The sequence below is a fragment of the Xenopus tropicalis genome, chromosome 4 (assembly GCF_000004195.4).
Source record: "Xenopus tropicalis strain Nigerian chromosome 4, UCB_Xtro_10.0, whole genome shotgun sequence".
Lineage (NCBI taxonomy): Eukaryota > Metazoa > Chordata > Amphibia > Anura > Pipidae > Xenopus > Xenopus tropicalis.
In genome coordinates this window covers 4,430,608-4,451,910 of record NC_030680.2, presented here as the reverse complement: position 1 = coordinate 4,451,910, position 21,303 = coordinate 4,430,608, and the positions used below count along the sequence as shown (strand labels likewise).

The following is a 21,303-nucleotide window of genomic DNA, read 5'->3' as shown; positions in this document are numbered from 1 at the left end:
ATCCGATGGAAAATCAAACCTGCCCAATCAAGATTGGGCCAATTTAAGGCCAGATATGGGTGGAGTAGGCCCATCAGGGGTGCCCATAAAGGGGCAGATAAGCTGTTGAATGGGTGTGAAAGACCCCAATCTGCCCATGTATGGGCATCTTAACCCCCTGGCAGATTTAGCTCAGACGCAAGCTAGGATAGGCCTCTAACCACTTCAATTAGCCTCATCTAACCAAAGATGCTTAATGACCAATTACCCATTAATAGGTGCCTACTACATGGCTGCATAGAAACCAGCATGGCCTGCAGCAGGCACCCAATAAATGGCTACTTGGCCAAGGCAGATTGGGACGTGGCATTTTCCAGGCAGAACCCCCACACAAATGGCGTACCTGCACGTCCAGGTTTTTGCGTGACGACGCCGGCGTGTTGGCGTAGGAGCTGATGGACGAGCTGGTGTTTATATCATCCGTGCTGAGATTGTCAATGGTGTCGCTGATGCCGCTGCTCACGGAACTGCTGTCGTCCCAACTGCAAGAGAGAGATACAGGCGTGAGTGAGGGGTGGGTAAGTGGGAAGTAGGTCAGTGGGGGGCAGGTCAGTGGGGGCAGGTAAGTGGGAAGCAGGTAAGTGGGGGGCAGGTAAGTAGGGTTGTAGGTAAGTGGGAAGCAGGTAAGTGGGGTTGTAGGTAAGTGGGAAGCAGGTCAGTGGGGTTGTAGGTAAGTGGTAAGCAGGTCAGTGGGGGGCAGGTAAGTGGGGTTGTAGGTAAGTGGGAAGCAGGTAAGTGGGTTTGTAGGTAAGTGGGAAGCAGGTCAGTAGGGTTGTAGGTAAGTGGGGTTGTAGGTAAGTGGGGGGCAGGTCAGTGGGGGGCAGGTAAGTGGGGTTGTAGGTAAGTGGGAAGCAGGTAAGTGGGTTTGTAGGTAAGTGGGAAGCAGGTCAGTGGGGGGCAGGTAAGTGGGGTTGTAGGTAAGTGGGGGGCAGGTCAGTGGGGTTGTAGGTCAGTGGGGGCAGGTCAGTGGGGGGCAGGTCAGTGGGGTTGTAGGTAAGTGGGAAGCAGGTCAGTGGGGGGCAGGTAAGTGGGGTTGTAGGTAAGTGGGGGGCAGGTCAGTGGGGTTGTAGGTAAGTGGGAAGCAGGTCAGTGGGGGGCAGGTAAGTGGGGGGCAGGTAGAGTGGGAAGCAGGTAAGTGGGGGCAGGTAAGTGGGGTTGTAGGTAAGTGGGAAGCAGGTCAGTGGGGGGCAGGTAAGTGGGGGGCAGGTAAGTGGGGTTGTAGGTAAGTGGGAAGCAGGTCAGTGGGGGGCAGGTAAGTGGGGTTGTAGGTAAGTGGGAAGCAGGTCAGTGGGGGGCAGGTTAGTTGGAAGCAGGTAAGTGGGAAGCAGGTCAGTGGGGGGCAGGTTAGTTGGAAGCAGGTAAGTGGGAAGCAGGTAAGTAGGGTGTAGGTAAGTGGGGTTGTGCAGGTCAGTGGGGGGCAGGTTAGTGGGAAGCAGGTAAGTGGGGTGCAGGTAAGTAGGGTTGTAGGTAAGTGGGAAGCAGGTAAGTGGGGTTTGTAGGTAAGTGGGAAGCAGGTCAGTGGGGGGCAGGTTAGTGGGAAGCATGTCAGTGGGATGCAGGTAAGTAGGATGTAGGTTAAGTGGGGGCAGGTAAGTGGGAAGCAGCTAAGTAGGGTGCAGGTAAGCAAGGGCAGGGCAAAGCTAGGGACAAGCCTTACATGTGTAATTACTGCTCCCAGTCGCTCACACTGGCACAGGGGGCACAGCGGCGGGTTATGTACCCATACGTGCCAATGTTATAATGGCTGGGGGGCGGAGCTCAGCTGTGGGCAAACCTGGCAGCAGCAACAGTAACTGCCGACTTCTGTCATTAAACTGCGGTTACGAGACCGTTGGACTGGAAAGAGAGAATTCAGTGGGAGCTGTCACTGCGCCCAAATCCCCTCATTTACTTAATGAGACACGGGGGAGGGGGGGTGCACAGCCCAGGGGGAGGGGCAGCTTGGCACAGGCAGAGGGCATAGCAGGCTGCTACTATGTCAGTTACAGGGGGGGGTGGGGGCTCAAATAATATAATATAGAGCAATAATCCAAGGAGCTTTCCTACCAACGTCTCCGTGGCCAAAGACAGACCCTCCGTGGCACACATGGGCATAGCCGGGCCCCAGTGCCAGGCACCCCCGGGAGCCTGTTATTTACCCCCAAACAAGGGAGGAGCCCAGCAACGCATTCTGTGCGACACAAACACACACTCCCCACACATTGTGCTTTGGGCAAATCGCTGTGCAAAGGGCAACTAAACCAAACTCCCTGATGCGGAAAGAAAACTTTCTACGCACGGCAGTCGCTGCTTAGAATGAGTTTATTCTAGGAAGGCACTCGAGCATTCCATTGTATTGTCCTGAGCAGCATTGTCATAATTCTCTTCATTTTTCTCCATTGTTGGGCTTCTAATTATAGGAGTGTGACACCTTGCAGGTAACAACTACATATGCCCTGGTATGTTACCCCCATGGGTAGGGTAACTATCCCGGCCATTACCCCCTCTAGGGGCTGTTACTACCACCTCTAACTGTTATGGGCCGAATAGTGCTAGATACCCGATCATAGGGTTCAATGTCATATTTTGTAAACATGACTCTGTATGGGAGTCACCCATTGTGACACGGAAAACAACCCCCCCCCCCCAAGGGTAAAAAGCAGCGCACAGCTAGCAATCATGCAGGTAGAAGGACAACTTGCCCTTTATTTAGTGGTATTTAGGGTCTATTTAGTGCAGAAGTCAAACACCCACTGGGACAATAAAGGAGGAATCACCCCCCCCCAAAAATAATAATACGGACAAGATCGCGCCTGTCTCTCCTGGGGACGTCTCTCCGGGGCAAACAGACTCTATTAATAAGCCGCGGGGGCCGGCTCCATAAAGCTGCAGAGCAAACTGGAAGAACTCGTTTTGGCCAATTGTTTGGGACAATGGCCCCTATGAAGTTGCAATAGCTGCAGGGGGAAATGTCATTAAAGTACGGCCGGGGGGGTAGGGGGGCTGTAACGCTTCCCATCTCCGCTAAAAGGATTAGGAGAAAAGAACTGCTGCTTTGGTCAAATGGGAGAAGTCAAATTGCACCCCCCCCCCAATCTGAACTGATTCTGCCAATCACACGGGACGAAGAATGTGCCTTAATATTAATAGGAAACAACCCTCGTATATAGCTGTGCCCACGGGTAGTGCCAGGCTGTACCTTGAATGGAAGCGCCAGGCTGTACCCTGCGTGGAAGCGCCAGGCTGTACCCTGCGTGGAAGCGCCAGGCTGTACCCTGCGTGGAAGCGCCAGGCTGTACCCTGCGTGGAAGCGCCAGGCTGTACCCTGCGTGGAAGCGCCAGGCTGTACCCTGAGTGGAAGCGCCAGGCTGTAACCTGCGTGGAAGTGCCAGGCTGTACCCTGCGTGGAAGCGCCAGGCTGTACCCTGCGTGGAAGCGCCAGGCTGTACCCTGCGTGGAAGCGCCAGGCTGTACCCTGAGTGGAAGCGCCAGGCTGTACCCTGCGTGGAAGCGCCAGGCTGTACCCTGCGTGGAAGCGCCACGCTGTACCCTGCATGGAAGCACCAGCCCGTACCCTGCATGGAAGCACCAGCCCTATGAGCCTTGGCACGGAGTCCGGAGACAATCAGGGAATCTACCTCTGGCTTCCCAGAAGGTCCCGGAATGTTGGCACGGATCAGCCTGGCATTCCTGGTGCTGACAGGTACTAGGGCCGGCGCAGGTTGCTGCCAGGGGATTGGGCGGCACAGAAGGGGGACCCCCCAACCCGGTACAGAAATGTTATTAGAAAAATCTAAACATTCCTGGAAGGAAAAGAGCGGAGTCAGAATGTCCGATCCCTTCTTACCTTGAGAAGTTTCCTGCCCGCGGCATGGGGCTGCCCTCCTGCCCTGGCGCGGCCCCCCGGCTCACCAGCTTCATGGAAGGAGAAGCCCCTCTCTGAGAATTCAGAAGCCCCCCGACTAACAAAAGCAGCGGTTCCCCAGAGCACATGTATGGGACTGGCAGCCAGCGGAACATACGGCAGGGACTATTGTGATCCTCTCACTGCCGGGAAACCTGATCCTCCAGCAGCCGCTTTAACTGCTCAACTGCCAGCTGCACCCTCCTGTCATTCCCAGGGCGGCAGCAAGGGGGCAGCAAACTGGAACAGCATGCACTGGGCACACACTCAATGCTCTGGGTCTGACTTTATTTACTGAAATGCTCTCAGTCCTGTCCCTTTACTATGGGCAGCGGCACAGGGGGGGCACATTGGAGTCTTTTGCCATCAGCTGACGTCTGCATTTCTGAGCTGGGGGGGTCAATGTGGACCCCCCCCCCCCCCCAGTTAGAAACTGCCCAGGTGACCAAACCCTTGGAATCCCACGTTCCATTGCCCTTAAGGTCAAAGTGTGACCTGTCTGCAAAACAGGAATGTAGATAAGGGCAAAAGCAAATGGGGTGGGTTTTCCCACAGCATCTGTAACACGGGGTATTGGGCCCAAATGCCCCCCAGTTCTGACTGGCAATAGGTTGGCTACTGGGCACACTAATCTGAACTTGGGGAGACTAATGTGTCTTCAGTGGGGGATAAATACCCAACCGATAAAGTAAATCTGCAAGTAAATACATGAGAAATGCTGATTTCCCAAACTACAGTTGGTACATTAGTCGCTCCATTTCCCAGCAGCCCCTTCAGCCCCTACTGAGTTACTAACATCCAGCAGCGAAACTACATGTTACTGGGCCCCACAGCAACCGCAGGGTCTGCCTCCTCTATAGATATGCTCCTGGTAACACCCCATAGAGATAACTTGAGGCAAAGAGGCCATTTGTCTCGGTTGGAGAGGGGACAAGCGAGTGAGGGATAAGCGAGTGAGGGATAAGCGAGTGAGGGATAAGCGAGTGAGGGATAAGCGAGTGAGGGATAAGCGAGTGAGGGATAAGCGAGTGAGGGATAAGCGAGTGAGGGATAAGCGAGTGAGGGATAAGCGAGTGAGGGACAAGCGAGTGAGGGACAAGGGAGTGAGGAACAAGCGAGTGAGGATTCAGCCAATAAAAAGGAGGCTGCAGTAGTGGGAATGGGAGGTGAATATTCTGGAAGTATCCGGAAAAAGAGGCAAGAAGGGTGTGGAATCAAAAGGGAGCCCGAGACAGCCGACTGGTACAGGGGGAATCATGAGACTGCTGCCTATAGTGACAGGGAGGGTGGGACAGGGCATGGGTGGGGGGTGAGAAGGGGAAACAGGAGGCATCATGGGAGATACAGGAGAGAGACACGTGGACATGAGATATAAGGGAAGAAGAAGGGCGAGAGAGGTGGCTTTTAGTGATGCCATAGTAGTTGCCGACTGATGAAGAGTAGGGGCCAAGACAGAGCTTTGGGGCAACCCAACAGAGTGGAAGGGGTGAGGAGAGTAATCTGGGTATGGGCAGTTAGATGGGTATGGGCAGTTAGATGGGTATGGGCAGTTAGATGGGTATGGGCAGAGATAGGAGGCTGCTGAGGTACCCTGTGTGCCAATAGAGAGCAGTGTCTTATAGAGAAGCTCATGATCCTATGGGTCAGAGTAAGATGTGAAGGTGAGGAGGCAGGTGATTGAGCAGTGGGTTGGGCAGGTGGTTGGCCAGTGGGTTGGGCAGGAGAAAGACAGTGAGTGAGCGAGTGGGTAGGAGGAGAGTTGGCGCTGCTGTAAGTGATGGGGCGACACCATCTTATCTGCTCCCAGAGGTACTGCCCCTTGGGATATCGGTTCCCTGCTCCAAAAGAGCTTACAATCCAGACTCTGTATCACACACTGGCCAGTATCACCAGGAGCCAATGAACCGACCCAAACGGACTATTGGAAGAAACCAGAGCACCCAAAGGAAACCCACACAGCACCCTGACTGGCCTCCAACTCAGGACCCCAGAGCTCCGGTGAAGCAAAACGATGGAGAATTTCACCCACGGAGGCTGCAATTTGTTATTCAGATCTGATCCTTTTGCTCTTTATAGCGGCTTTATTGTGATGAGAGCAGAACAGGTTAAATCTAGGGAGAATCGAACAGTGTTTGTCCTTCTCTATTCCCTGCCCTGGGGGCTCTGACTGAAACAATGTAACACAAGGGAGCAGCCCGACAGACCCGACTCGCTGGGGGAGACCGACCTTTGCAACATTGTTTAAAAAGTAACAACCATATATATTTTTTCCCCATAACTTATTTTTGGGCTTGACATGTCCTTGAAATACTGGCAGCCACTGATGTGGAATAGGCACTGGGGTGCCAGGGTTCGGTGTCAAACTGGGGGTGCCAGGGCCCCCTTTTTATTCAGTGTATGTATGTACATTACATTGTATCTGTCAGCGGGACAGGACACAAATCATCTCTCCTACAATGAAGGGTTAACCTGCCTTTCTGCAAACCGGGACATGACTTGGGGGGGGGGCAAGTAGTGTAATGGCCAATAAATCCCAGTATAAGAGTCCAAGGAGCAGTTTTTATTGGTGGGGAATGGGGTAGCCCCTAGGTATATTTGGCTTAAGCTCCTGGTTAATCGCGTCGCTGCTCTTTAATCACATGGAGCCTAATTGGTGGAGCCCCCCTTTCCCCCCCACCCCAGGCCTGGGAACAGTGGGAGTAATAAAGTGGGAGAGGAGCTAACACTTGGGTGCAATTACCCAGGGATCACGGAGGCTGATAGGGAGGCTATTTCCTGCACTTAATTACTGTCAGGAAGCGCGGAGGGATACGTGGAGGGATACGTAACATAATAAATGCCAAAGCCACTATGGAGGTCAGTGGGTGGGAGTGGGGGCAATAGCGTGGGGGCAATAGAGCAGGGCTCGGAGTTGTACTGTATACAGGGGAAGTTATTCTGCCTATAAGAATTAGCTATAACATCAATATTCTATCATTTCTCATGAAAATGCGGCCAGTAGAGTGCACTGTTTCACTGGGATCCATGGGAAAGCTGAGGGGATGCTTGGCTAAACAGCAGTATGGCAGCTTCCTACCAGCTTATTGGGAAGGGCCCCCCCTGGCACTGCTAAGGGACACATCAGGGATTATGTGGGAGAACCCGATTAGCAGGGCTAATGTCATGTGACTATCCCATGGTTAGTAAATCCCCCTAGGCATGTGAGTAATGCCCCCCCCATATGGCAACAGGGCATGTGAGCAGGTCAGAGATTCCTTTGGTGGCCAGGGCTCTTTCTACCCTGCCCCAGGGGGAGGGATGAGACACTAAGATGTTGCCCCCCCCTCCATAATGACTGTGCAGGTATAAAAGCTCAGCCAATCCAGTTCAGTAACACCTTACCCCCCCGCACACCCAACCGACTTCTTATCCAATCCCACCCAGCAATGCACCACTCTGCTTTATGGTTCAGCCAATCATGGCATGGCTTACACGCTGCCTATTCCAGCTCAGCCAATCACACTTTGGAAGAGCTTTCTCTCCCAGGCAAATAGGCCCAACTGAACTCTGGGACATGGGGTTTGTAACCGGCCAATCCCATTGTGACTCCCCATTTCCCCCCTAATGAGAAGCTGCTGTATTTCTGGGGAGAGCGGCGGAGAATTCACCGACATTATCCCAAAAACAAACACAAAAATGTTTTCCTTATTAAGTGATCTCAGCTGGGTATCTGCCCCGCCATCTGCCCCCAGTCCGACCCTGGGGGGGCCCAGCCTAAGGGCAACATGGCCTGTTTGTACAGGACATAAATCCTGGCTGTGAGAGGGGGAGCACCCCGCACCCTATCTGCCCCCCCAGGCTGCACAATATCATGGCAGCTTCACTCAGCATTTACCCTTCTCTGACCCTCGGGGGCACTGTGCCAAGTCACAGAGGGGTAAGGGGGGTCATTTAGCTTATGGGGCACCAAGAGGCCAACATTACTTTCTAGCAGGCCCGGACTGGCAACCTGTGGGTTCAGGCAAATGCCAGGGGGGCTGCTGTAAAGTGCTATAGACAGTCACTATTATTGGGCTGGGGGGGGGTGTTTGTGCCTCTGGGTACTGGGAATGCCAGGGGGGGCTGTAAGGTACCACAGACAGTCACTATTATTGGGCTGGGGGGGCTGTTTGTGCCTCTGGGTACTGGGAATGCCAGGGGGGCTGTAAGGTGCCACAGACAGTCACTATTTATTGGGCTGGGGGGGGCTGTTTGTGCCTCTGGGTACTGGGAATGCCAGGGGGGCTGTAAGGTGCCACAGACAGTCACTATTTATTGGGCTGGGGGGGCTGTTTGTGCCTCTGGGTACTGGGAATGCTGGGGGGGCTGTAAGGTGCCACAGACAGTCACTATTTATTGGGCTGGGGGGGCTGTTTGTGCCTCTGGGTACTGGGAATGCCAGGGGGGCTGTAAGGTGCCACAGACAGTCACTATTTATTGGGCTGGGGGGGCTGTTTGTGCCTCTGGGTACTGGGAATGCCAGGGGGGCTGTAAGGTGCCACAGACAGTCACTATTTATTGGGCTGGGGGGGGGCTGTTTGTGCCTCTGGGTACTGGGAATGCCAGGGGGGCTGTAAGGTGCCACAGACAGTCACTATTTATTGGGCTGGGGGGGGGCTGTTTGTGCCTCTGGGTACTGGGAATGCCGGGGGGGCTGTAAGGTGCCACAGACAGTCACTATTTATTGGGCTGGGGGGGGGCTGTTTGTGCCTCTGGGTACTGGGAATGCCGGGGGGGCTGTAAGGTGCCACAGACAGTCACTATTTATTGGGCTGGGGGGCTGTTTGTGCCTCTGGGTACTGGGAATGCCAGGGGGGCTGCTGTAAAGTGCTATAGACAGTCACTATTATTGGGCTGGGGGGGCCCAGTTTGAATCCCAGTCCGGGCCGGCACTCTGGGCTAAACATTGGCCATTGGCAGAGATAAGGATTCAGAGAAAGCCTTTGGCAAACATTGAGTAATGGCTACCAGCCCTCAAATATTTGCCTGGCAGGACAGTGAGGGGCAGGATTGTTATGGGGAGGGGGGTATTTATGGCTTGGGATGCAGATAAACAGTACAAGGTCCCAGGGAATGTTCTCTGCCCCAGAGGCGCTGTGGGGGGGGTATCTGCAGGGCATTATGCGGGAATGCAGCCGATCTGATCTGAAGCCATTAGTGACATAGCGAGTGTGGGAAAGCGCCAGAACCTCACACACAGCAAACAGGTCCCGGCACAGACATTCCCTATGCAGCGGCTCATGTAGCCACAACAGCCCCGGCTGGGGGGGGACCGGTCCCAACAAGAGCGGCACTCAGGGCTGCAGGAGTTAATTTAAAGGCAAATGACAGACAGAGGACAAGCCGATACTGGCCTCCTATATACTAGCCTCTATATACTGTCCCCCTATGTACTGGCCTCTATATATTGCCCCCCTATGTACTGGCCTCTATATACTGCCCCCCTATGTACTGGCCTCTATATACTGCCCCCCTATGTACTGGCCTCTATATACTGTCCCCCTATGTACTGGCCTCTATATACTGCCCCCCTATATACTGGCCTCTATATATTGCCCCCCTATGTACTGGCCTCTATATACTGCCCCCCTATGTACTGGCCTCTATATACTGTCCCCCTATGTACTGGCCTCTATATACTGCCCCCCTATATACTGGCCTCTATATACCGTCCCTCTATGTACTGGCCTCTATATACTGTCCCCCTATGTACTGGCCTCTATATAACATCCCTCTATGTACTGGCCTCTATATACTGTCCCCCTATGTACTGGCCTCTATATTCTGTCCCCCTATGTACTGGCCTCTATATACTTTCCCCCTATGTACTGGCCTCTATATACCGTCCCTCTATGTACTGGCCTCTACATACTGTCCCCCTATGTACTGGCCTCTATATACTGTCCCCCTATGTACTGGCCTCTACATACTGTCCCCCTATGTACTGGCCTCTACATACTGTCCCCCTATGTACTGGCCTCTATATACTGTCCCCCTATGTACTGGCCTCTATATACTGTCCCCCTATGTACTGGCCTCTATATACTGACCCCCTATGTACTGGCCTCTATATACCGTCCCCCTATGTATTGGCCTCTATATACTGTCCCCCTATGTACTGGCCTCTATATACTGACCCCCTATGTACTGGCCTCTATATACTGACCCCCTATGTACTGGCCTCTATATACCGTCCCCGTATGTATTGGCCTCTATATACTCTATATAGCCTCTACGTAGTGTCCCCCTATGTGCACAAGTGTCAGGTTTATTATATAACCCAGGGCTGTTGTTCCTACAGGGGGCGCCACTTGCCCGTGCAGATATATAAAAGCAGTAGTTCCCCGACTAAACACCGTATCACTCCGACTGATGCTACACACAGCCCCCCCAGAATAACGTATCACTTAGTAACTTGCCCAGTAGGGGGCGCATCTGGGGAGTTCAGAGAGTCACCCCCCCCATTACTGAGCTGCCCCTGGAAAACATGAGAAGGTGGAAAAGGGAACGTTAAACCTGAATCTTCGACAAACAGTGTAACAGTGCGGGTACAGTGCGTCCCTCCAGCCCAATATTTAGGAGTTTCTATTGGCTGACAGAAGCACAATACATTTACTTATATTACCCCCCCCCCCCCCTGCTGCCTCCCGTTGGCCCCTCTGGATAAATACTGAGAATCTATGATATGTTTGTGAGGCGCAGCGTCCCCTCGGGGTGCTGTATAAATACCCCCACCCCCAGTTACACAATATTCATTCACACAGCGGCTGCTGGAATTTTACCTCTAGTTTCCCTTTAATAAATCACATGAGCCAATTCATTGGGTAAATACACACGACCGCGGCCTGCGATTGGCTGAGAGATAAACCGATTCAAAATCTGAGCTCCAGACTTAATCTCCCAGCATTCTCAGCAGGGTAACGGGAGTTAAGGGGTCACAAGCAGGTGGAAAGCAGGTTTTACAGACAATATTAAAGGGAATAATTCTCACTTCCAATATCCTTATCATTTACAGTAGGGGGTACATTATCCCTTATAATACATGAGTGATACTCAGAGTTCCCTGTATAACTCAGCCTGCAGCCTTGTGCCTTTATATGGGGGGCACAGAACCCCTCAGTGACTGCTAATATCCTTATCATTTACAGTAGGGGGTACATTATCCCTTATAATACATGAGTGATACTCAGAGTTCCCTGTATAACTCAGCCTGCAGCCTTGTGCCTTTATATGGGGGGCACAGAACCCCTCAGTGACTGCTAATATCCTTATCATTTACAGTAGGGGGTACATTATCCCTTATAATACATGAGTGATACTCAGAGTTCCCTGTATAACTCAGCCTGCAGCCTTGTGCCTTTATATGGGGGGCACAGAACCCCTCAGTGACTGCTAATATCCTTATCATTTACAGTAGGGGGTACAGTATCCCTTATAATACATGAGTGATACTCAGAGTTCCCTGTATAACTCAGCCTGCAGCCTTGTGCCTTTATATGGGGGGCACAGAACCCCTCAGTGACTGCTAATATCCTTATCATTTACAGTAGGGGGTACAGTATCCCTTATAATACATGAGTGATACTCAGAGTTCCCTGTATAACTCAGCCTGCAGCCTTGTGCCTTTATATGGGGGGCACAGAACCCCTCAGTGACTGCTAATATCCTTATCATTTACAGTAGGGGGTACATTATCCCTTATAATACATGAGTGATACTCAGAGTTCCCTGTATAACCATCACTATTACTGGTTCTGGTTCTGCACAACCCGCTCCCACAAACAGTATCAGCACTGATAACCACGGCTAAATCCGACTGCCCGGCCCATGATCTAATAAATAACAGGCAAGTTGATTTAAAGGGGAACTCCACCCAACATCAGTGAAAGTAATGAATGCCTATTGGATCAGAATGACGTTAAGGGACGTTGCTGAGTCAGGAGGGGCGGTGACCCCGGATTTGCACTAAATATTTCTGCTGTGTGGGGGGATTTTCCACATCACGCTCAGCGACCTCTCCCTACTAATAAGGCCAAAATGCTGGTATTAAAGGGTAAGTAAACAGTGCCTAATAGGAGGGTTTAGCACAATATTATTTATTTTAGGACAGCGAAGCGTCATGTGACCTTTCTGAGACAATTAAATGCACGGATGGGCCCATGAACGTGGCAACTTGGAGTTAAATCCATAAGCAAATGCCAACAGCCATATTAATAATAATAACAGGTTATCCTACCTGTCAGCGTCCCCTTGGCCCGCGGAGGCATTGCGCTGCAGCGTTTCCCGTACTGCCGCCATCCCATCTGGGAGCCGGTTCAGTCTTCGAGTGTAGAGACCCAGGCCTCCATCTGTCATGTACCTGGCACAGAAGGAAGAAAGTCATTGTATGTAACAGAACCGCTTCTTTGGGTCTCCCATATCCACCCTTATACTGTACTGTCTGGGGGAAACACTATGGCACCTCCTACCCATATGTATAAATACAAATATACAGAGAAGGAATGTTCTGGGCACACAATAAGCTGTACCCCCATACTGTACTGTCTAAGGGAAAAACTATGGCACCCCCTACCCATATGTATAAATACAAATATACAGAGAAGGAATGTTCTGGGCACACAATAAGCTGTACCCCCATACTGTACTGTCTAAGGGAAACACTATGGCACCCCCTACCCATATGTATAAATACAAATATACAGAGAAGGAATGTTCTGGGCACACAATAAGCTGTACCCCCATACTGTACTGTCTAAGGGAAACACTATGGCACCCCCTACCCATATGTATAAATACAAATATACAGAGAGGGAATGTTCTGGGCACACAATAAGCTGTACCCCCATACTGTACTGTCTAAGGGAAACACTATGGCACCCCCTACCCATATGTATAAATACAAATATACAGAGAGGGAATGTTCTGGGCACACAATAAGCTGTACCCCCATACTGTACTGTCTAAGGGAAACCCTATGGCACCCCCTACCCATATGTATAAATACAAATATACAGAGAAGGAATGTTCTGGGCACACAATAAATGACCCCTCCATTATAAAGGTGGTACATGTATAAGAACCAATCAGAGCTGTGGAAGTGACGCCACAATGAGATGGAATATGGCACATATTAATGCTAAGTAATAATAATGGTCGGCCTGGAAAGAAATAAATGGGGCAATTAGTGGCCGGGCTACAGAGCATGAAACAGGAATGTGCTGACACATCCCCAGCAGGACCCGGTAACAAAGGGAACCGGCTATGGGGGAGATGAATGGGTCGGGCCTGGAATTCCCTCCTCGGGTGCAGAGGGGAAAAGGCCAAGAGTCATTGATCTTCTCAGTCCCAGCTGGGCCAGGATATAGGGGGGGCACACAACCCCTCAGGTTGGGGTGAAGTCATGTGTCTGATGGGGGATGATGGGAGTTGTAGTTCTGGAGAGCCACAAAGTGGCAGTAATTGCACAGTAAGGAGCACAGGGCTAAATACAGGGACTGTATGTCTGAATTTTGGCTCTTTCTGGGCCAGCGCTTCCCTCATGTACCCAAGTGGCCGCGGGGCTACCGTACATTGCGCCGTATGTACCTCCCTGAAATAACAGTTTCCTGGGGCTCTTAAACGGCCATTAATGGAACCTATTGCTCATAGAACAGAAAGTAATTGCACAGATTATTAGTTGCAGTACTGCTTCTCACCAGCCCCGGCCAATGGCTACATTCTTCCATAAGGCTGCAATAGAACAGCGCCCCCATCAGATTTGTGCCACTGCCCTGGCATACCCTGGCCGGACTATGTGCCCGTGCCCAAACCTTTAGTTGAACGAAGCAGACACCCCCCTTTCTGGCTGCCACTGACTGGCACTGCCATACACCAATCAGTATCAAAGCTTGAATATAAAGCCCTTTGGCTGATCTAGGGTTAACTAAATGCCCATTATCGCACTGGCACAGCCCTGGGCAGCCCCCCCATCCTGCCAGTGGGTACCGCGGCTTCCCTTTGCCATTCCTTCTATAAGTAAGATTTACATACACGGCCCAAGTGCCAACTTACCTCCTCCTCGGGTGCCCGCTGCCTCTCTGCCCTGCTCAGTGCCAGGCTATCAGTTGCCAGTGACAATGGAGCTGGGTTCGGTGCCCGTGGATATTTGGTTGACACGAGGCAGGAGGAAGACTGAATAATAACCCCCCCAACATTCACACAGGATCCCCCGGGGAGGCACACAGAGCGTTGCTAAGCTAAAGAGCGGCTAATTCTAGCGAGGCACAGCCTCAAGGGGGCACCGCACAAGTTGCCTTTGCTAAATTACGCCAACGTGAGGGGCGGGGCATAACCCACTGCTCAGTCTGGGGGGGGACCCAGATGTGCCCCATTCAGCAGGGAAATCATCCATTCCTCCTGTCAAACCCGCACCATTGCACTCTAGCTCTTTGTCTCCCATCAGCCCCAGAAACTCCTCTCCTTATATACCGATACATCTCCCTACATACAGCACTGCTGCCTGTCTGACTGACTTAGCTAGGAGCCTGGGAATGATTCAAATACTGCACTGCCCAAATATATCAACTCAACCCCAAAATGTTCCATAAAAGGGATAATGTACCCCCTACTGTAAATGATAAGGCTATTAGCAGTCACTGAGGGGTTCTGTGCCCCCCATATAAAGGCACAAGGCTGCAGGCTGAGTTATACAGGGAACTCTGAGTATCACTCATGTATTATAAGGGATAATGTACCCCCTACTGTAAATGATAAGGATATTAGCAGTCACTGAGGGGCTCTGTGCCCCCCATATAAAGGCACAAGGCTGCAGGCTGAGTTATACAGGGAACTCTGAGTATCACTCATGTATTATAAGGGATAATGTACCCCCTACTGTAAATGATAAGGATATTAGCAGTCACTGAGGGGTTCTGTGCCCCCCATATAAAGGCACAAGGCTGCAGGCTGAGTTATACAGGGAACTCTGAGTATCACTCATGTATTATAAGGGATAATGTACCCCCTACTGTAAATGATAAGGATATTAGCAGTCACTGAGGGGTTCTGTGCCCCCCATATAAAGGCACAAGGCTGCAGGCTGAGTTATACAGGGAACTCTGAGTATCACTCATGTATTATAAGGGATAATGTACCCCCTACTGTAAATGATAAGGATATTAGCAGTCACTGAGGGGTTCTGTGCCCCCCATATAAAGGCACAAGGCTGCAGGCTGAGTTATACAGGGAACTCTGAGTATCACTCATGTATTATAAGGGATAATGTACCCCCTACTGTAAATGATAAGGATATTAGCACAAGAGGCACAAGAGGTCAGTACAGTGACATTAGCCTTAGCAACAGCTAAACCCAAAGTCTACACCCGAGTGGAAGAACCAAGGCAAGTGAATATGTGACATTTCGGGGGGGGGGTTAATGAGCACTTGGGCTCCCCGGGCAGATAATGAGCTCATTTGCAGCTGACACAATGCCGGGGCAATTAATCTGCTGGAAGTGTAATGATGACGAGACCTTCCCAGATAATCACCCATTAGACAGAAATTCTCCAGCGCCGGCAGGAAAAGCTCAGCAAACACTGGCAATTTCTGCGCCCCCGTCCTCTGTGGCCCAATTGCAACTGTCAGTTCCATTATTAGATCCATTCACCTGGAGTGGCCCTAAGGTGGGGGCAATAACTGAGCAAAGAGAAATGGGACTTTGGATCCGGCCCAACACACATTACTGCAGAGTGAGCTCGGGCCCATTTGGGCTTATTCTGTTATTTGCCTTTATAACACCCAAAGGCAAAATAGCACATTCACACTGAGCCCCCTAGTGGCCACTTCTATAACTGCACAAGGCACTTCCCTCTGCAGGGTACCTGCTTCTCAGCTGAGCCGGGGTTCCTATTGCCCCCCTCGCCCTATTAGCCCACCCAGGTACCCACGACTCCTGAACCAAGACCTCCAATTAACCCTTGCCTGCCTGGCACTGAATAGTAGCAGACATATCACGCCTAATGCCCGAGCATATAACCATGACATTCTGCCCTTACTTGCCCCACGTTCCTTACCCGCTGGTGATGTCGTCGCTCCTGATGTTTTTGCTCAGGACGTCGCCGTCGCTCATGTAACCCCCAGCGTCGATACTGACCCCCTCGATATCCATCACGTCCCCCCCTTTGTCAGAGACGTCCATGTGGCCAATGTTCCCTCCCCGGGAGGCCAGCTGCTTCCTGAGCGGCGCCGAATACACGTATCTCCCGGGCTCACAGTTAATAAAGCGACTGGCGTTGGCCCTCGGCGGGTACCCATTGCCCAAGGACGGGGCATCGCCTGCCTGCAGACGGGGGCTGGACTGTCCGAGTCTCCACGAGAGAGGGGTTGGCCGGGCCGTCAAACCGAGGATTCCGCGACCGCTGATTTCAGTAGTCACGTTGCTGTCGAAAGTGGTTTCCAAGGTGCTGCATAAACCCAAAAAAAGTCATTAGTTATCGTGGTAGTCATGTGACTGTTTGTACTTACAATAACAATAAGGTTTTGCTTTATGGCAGGGATTCCAGATATACACGCGGGATCTTTATACTGTAGGCTGTCGATGTTATAGAATGGCCTATTCCTAGCAACTTTGCAGCTGGTCTTCATTATTTATTTCTTATACTTTTTGAATTTTTTGCCTCCCTCTTCTACATCTTTGCAGCTTCCAAATGGGGGTCGCTGACCCCGGTAGCTAAAATATGATTGCTCTGTGAGCTTACAATTCTATTCTTATCGTTACTTTCTATTCCTCATCTTTACATTCAGGCCCCTCCTATTCAAGTGCCAGTCTCTCATTAAGCCAATGCATGGTTGCTAAGTTTAACAAGACCCTAGCAACCAGAGAGCAGCTGAAGCTCCAATCTGGAGAGCTGCTGAACAAAAACTAGGGATGCACTGAATCCACTATTTTAAGATCTGGCCGAACCCCGAATCCTTTGAGAAACATTTTGGCAAAGAGAACTGTGTGGGAAGCTTGGCCGAATCCCAAACCAAATCACACTTAACCCCTTATAAATCAGCCGACATTCAGAGGCCAAAGATATATATATATGTGCTCACGTCGCCCTCCAGTGGCAAAGCCAGGAAGTGCAGTACAAAATGTAATTTTATTGATCAAGGAGACACTTTGCATTTGGCCTTCGTTCTCTAACTGAAAAAAAATGCAAAGCTCCAGCTGCTATATTAATCTTAATATTAATGACCCATCTATTCAATTAGGGCTGGTTGCTAGGGACATCAGGGTATAACAACCAGGCCCTAGTGCAGCTGATCAGTCAGAGCAAAAGGCAGATTGGATCAGGTAAAGCACAGGGGGGTAACATAATGACAATCGCAATGCCAGCCTCCCGCCACTGGGGGGCAGTATGTTACCCCACTATGCTGTTATTATTAACCTATACCTGTGTGTGATCTGGGTGCCTCGTAGGCTGGACATCGTCTCCTCCAGGTTCTGCCGGAGATCGGCGATGTTCTTCACTGTTCGTAACCGTCGCGTTTCCGGATCTTCCCCTACGAGAGAAATGGCGTTTATAGCTCCCTGGCCAATAGCTGCGCCTTCAGCGTTTAAATGGGGGTCACTTACGCCACCAGCTAACACACTGATTTTGTATGTTGGACTTATACAGAAAAGGAGAAAACCCACAATGATTCTGCTGTCCGGTTGCTAAGGTCACTGACCCTAGAAACCATTACCAAACACTTACCAGAAAGATCTTCCAAACACGGTGGCCCTGTTTTATTGTAGAGCGCAGAGTCCATATTTATTCCTCCTGAACTGGTCTCCACCGAGACGCCCCCCTCAGGATCTGCCTGCGACCTGCACAGAGGATAAACAGACTGTAAGCTTCTCAGACGACCTGACATTTCTCATTGTCAAGAAGCAGAGATTTATTTCCCATAAGGCTTTGCTAAGCAGCACACAGACTCTTGTTAATTAACTCACAGACGCCCGCCTGAAAATGATAAATAGGGGGTATAACTGGGTCCCAGAACTGAAAAATGAGGCAACTGCATTTTGTTTGGTTTAGCTTTGCCTTTAACAGAGTAGTCCAGCAGAATTGTCAGAGCCAGACTAGGTGCTATTATCATTATTATTGACAATATTTACACAGTTGTGTCCGTGTGTCACCGGACTCCCGTGGAATTCGCCCTGGGATTAGCCCGGCTATTAGCCATTTCTGGAAACAGAATCTGTTTCTCATTGTGTGAGATTCTCCAGGAAATGACCGGCACCTTTCAGCCATTACAGCTCGTTGCTGGGAGACAGGGCGCCCCGGGGATGGGGACATGTCAGTCCTATGGGCGTCGCACACACATCGGGATCAGTGGGGCAAGAGATGTACTAAAGGGGTTGTTCACTTTTGGGTTAACTTTTAGTATGATGTAGAGAGTAATAATCCGAGACAATTTGCAATTGGTCTTCATCTTTTATTATTTTTTAGTTGTTTAATGATTTCAATTTTTGTTCAGCAGCTCTCCAGTTTGGAGTTTCTGGTTGCTAGGGGAGCCTAAGAAAGAGGCCGGGGAGATTAAGAAGGAGGCTGGGGAGATTAAGAAGGAGGCTATGAATACTAAGGAGGCCGGGAAGACTAAGAAGGAGGCCGGGAAGGCTAAGAAGGAGGCCTGAGACTAAGAAGGAGGCCGGGGAGACTAAGAAGGAGGCCAGGAAGACTAAGGAAGGAGGCCGGGAAGACTAAGAAGGAGGCCGGGAAGGCTAAGAAGGAGGCCTGAGACTAAGAAGGAGGCCGGGGAGACTAAGAAGGAGGCCAGGAAGACTAAAAAGGAGGCAGGAGAGACTAAGGGGGCCAGAGAGACTAAGAAGGAGGCCAGGGAGACTAAGAAGGAGGCCGGGGAGACTAAGGGGGCCAGAGAGACTAAGAAGGAGGCCAGGGAGACTAAGAAGGAGGCCAGAGAGACTAAGAAGGAGGCCAGGGAGACTAAGAAGGAGGCCAGGGAGACTAAGAAGGAGGCCAGGGAGACTAAGAAGGAGGCCAGGGAGACTAAGAAGGAGGCCAGGGAGACTAAGAAGGAGGCCGGGGAGACTAAGAGGGAGGCCGGGGAGACTAAGAGGGAGGACGGGGAGACTAAGAGGGAGGACGGGGAGACTAAGAGGGAGGCCGGGGAGACTAAGAAGGAGGCCGGGGAGACTAAGAAGGAGGCCGGGGAGACCAAGAGCGAGGGACAGTGCACGGGTAGACAAGGCAGGTGAGATAGGAGGCAGGTACCTACCTGTACATGAAGGGAGCGACGGTGGCGGTGTTGGGGTGGGTGTACTGTTGCTGAGGCTGAGGTAGCTGAACACTGACGGTGCCACTTCCCGTAGACTGCAGGGGGCCATGGGTGCCAGAGCCGGGTTGGCCGCCAGCGGGCGCACATCCCCCACCTTTCCCCTCGGAGGAGGCCAAGCTGGAGCTGGAGCTGGAGTGGCGGTTGTCCAGCTGGGCTTTGTGCAGAGACAGTCCCGAGCCGCTCTTCCGGCTCCTCTCTCCTTCCTTTGCTGGGGGGGCACTTGAGGCTTTCCCTGGGGTGTTTTTGATCCCTGGTTTGGGTATGCCACTATGAGGCGGCGGGACGGAGGCCTCTTTCTTGGCGTTGCCGAGCTTGCCGCCTTTGGGGATAAAGCTGGCTATCTTGGAGGACTTTTTTGGGATTTCCCCGGCGGCGGCCGTTTGTTCATCTCTCGGCTCCTCCTTTGTCTCGGTCACGGACACTCGTTTGGAGGCCTCTTTCGTTTTCTCCTTCTCTTTTTGTTTGTCCTTCTCTTTCTCTGCACCCTTCGGGGAGCTCTTCTTGTTGGTGAGTGCCCGTCCTAGCGTCCTCTGAGCGATGCCCTTCAGTGCTATTTTGGGGCTGTTGGAAGCCAGGTTGGCGTTGTTGCCGTTGCGTGTGGCCACGTCCATCTCTTCGGCCCCCTCGAAGCTGGGGATAGAGTCCAGCCTCTCGCAGCTAGTGCCTTCTGGGGAGGTCCCGGCAGCCTTGGAGACCCCTTTGCTATTGAAGAGCTTGAGTTTTTCCAGCATGGATTTCTGATTATTGGGAGCTGGCTTGGGAGGTTCTGTCGGTTGCTTTGGACAGTCCGGCGCCGCCTGTTTAACGGACAATATGGAAGACGTTGCTGTGTGCTTGGCGCTGAGAGATTTGCTCCGCCACGGCTTGTTGGTGGAGTTGGGCTGGGGGATGGCCGAGGAGTTGGGGCAGGGGGGGACCCCGGGGTTGCACAGAGTAGGGAAGCCATTCTCACTCATTCCTGATTGCTGGGAGACCGGGTTCTCTGCTGGGCCTGAAAGGAACGAGAGGGGAATCTGTTAGTGCACGTCCGTGTATTTATCATCCCTCGTACAAGTGCCTCAGCCTCACACACACTCACACACACTCACACACACTCACACTCACACTCACTCACACTCACTCACACTCACTCACACTCACTCACACTCACTCACACTCACTCACTCACTCACTCACACTCACACACACTCACTCACACTCACACTCACTCACACACACTCACACTCACTCACACTAGGATAAATAATTGTGCGCATTCTCTGCCTTGTGTGCCATCAGCAATCCCTTCTGTGTGAGTATGTGAGCTAACATAAACCAACCCCGTCCCTTCTCTCCTGAACTACACCTCCTTATGGTCTCCCCCTACATTCTGCCCCAACCCCCCTACATTTTGCCCCAACACCCCTACATTCTGCCCATACCACCCCTATATTGCCCTCTACCCCCCTACATTCTCAACAATTTTCTTCCCTGACCTCCCTCATTCCCCCATACCCCCTACATTCCCCCCCTACCACCTACATTTTGCCCTGACCTCCCTACATTCCCCCCCTACCACCTACATTTTGCCCTGACCTCCCTACATTCCCCCCTACCCCTACATTTTGCCCTGACCTCCCTACATTTTGCCCTGACCTCCCTACATTCCCCCCCAACCCCCCTACATTCACCCCCAACCCCCTACATTCTCCACCCCACTACATTTTTCCCTACATTCTGCCCCGACCCCTCTACATTCTCCCCCTACTAAGAAGGGGAGTCAGTCCCCACCCCAGAGCTCTGGGTTAATGGCAAAAGAATGTTCATGTTTTTGATTAACTTTGCCCCTGTGCAAATAGGAAAGTGCCGGGGGTCCCGCTGGGAGCGGAGTAATAAAGGGAGGTGGGGTTCCCCGTGGCCCCTGGGTGCCTACACAGGTAGCCATTGTGTGCAAGAGTGTCTCTGTAGCCGCATGTGGGTTGCTCAGGGCTCAGTGGTGGCTCTGTAGCCGCTACACAAGGGCCACACATGGCCGCCACATACATCTCTCTCACAGCCTCTCAGAGCTGCAACTTATTGTG

General features: G+C 51.7%; 1 protein-coding gene across 18 annotated transcripts in view; it reads right to left on the bottom strand.

Annotated features, from left to right (window-relative positions):
• Window positions 1-21,303, bottom strand: part of nav2 (neuron navigator 2) — a 192,301-nt gene that overhangs the window by 26,236 nt on the left and 144,762 nt on the right. For all 18 annotated transcript variants that reach the window (XM_031900148.1, NM_001128641.1, XM_031900138.1 and 15 more), the window contains 6 exon segments: window positions 19,184-20,234; window positions 17,659-17,771; window positions 17,356-17,464; window positions 15,991-16,380; window positions 12,177-12,299; window positions 383-521 (listed from right to left, as the gene is read on the bottom strand). In XM_031900148.1, the coding sequence (XP_031756008.1) occupies window positions 383-521; window positions 12,177-12,299; window positions 15,991-16,380; window positions 17,356-17,464; window positions 17,659-17,771; window positions 19,184-20,234 (1,925 nt within the window).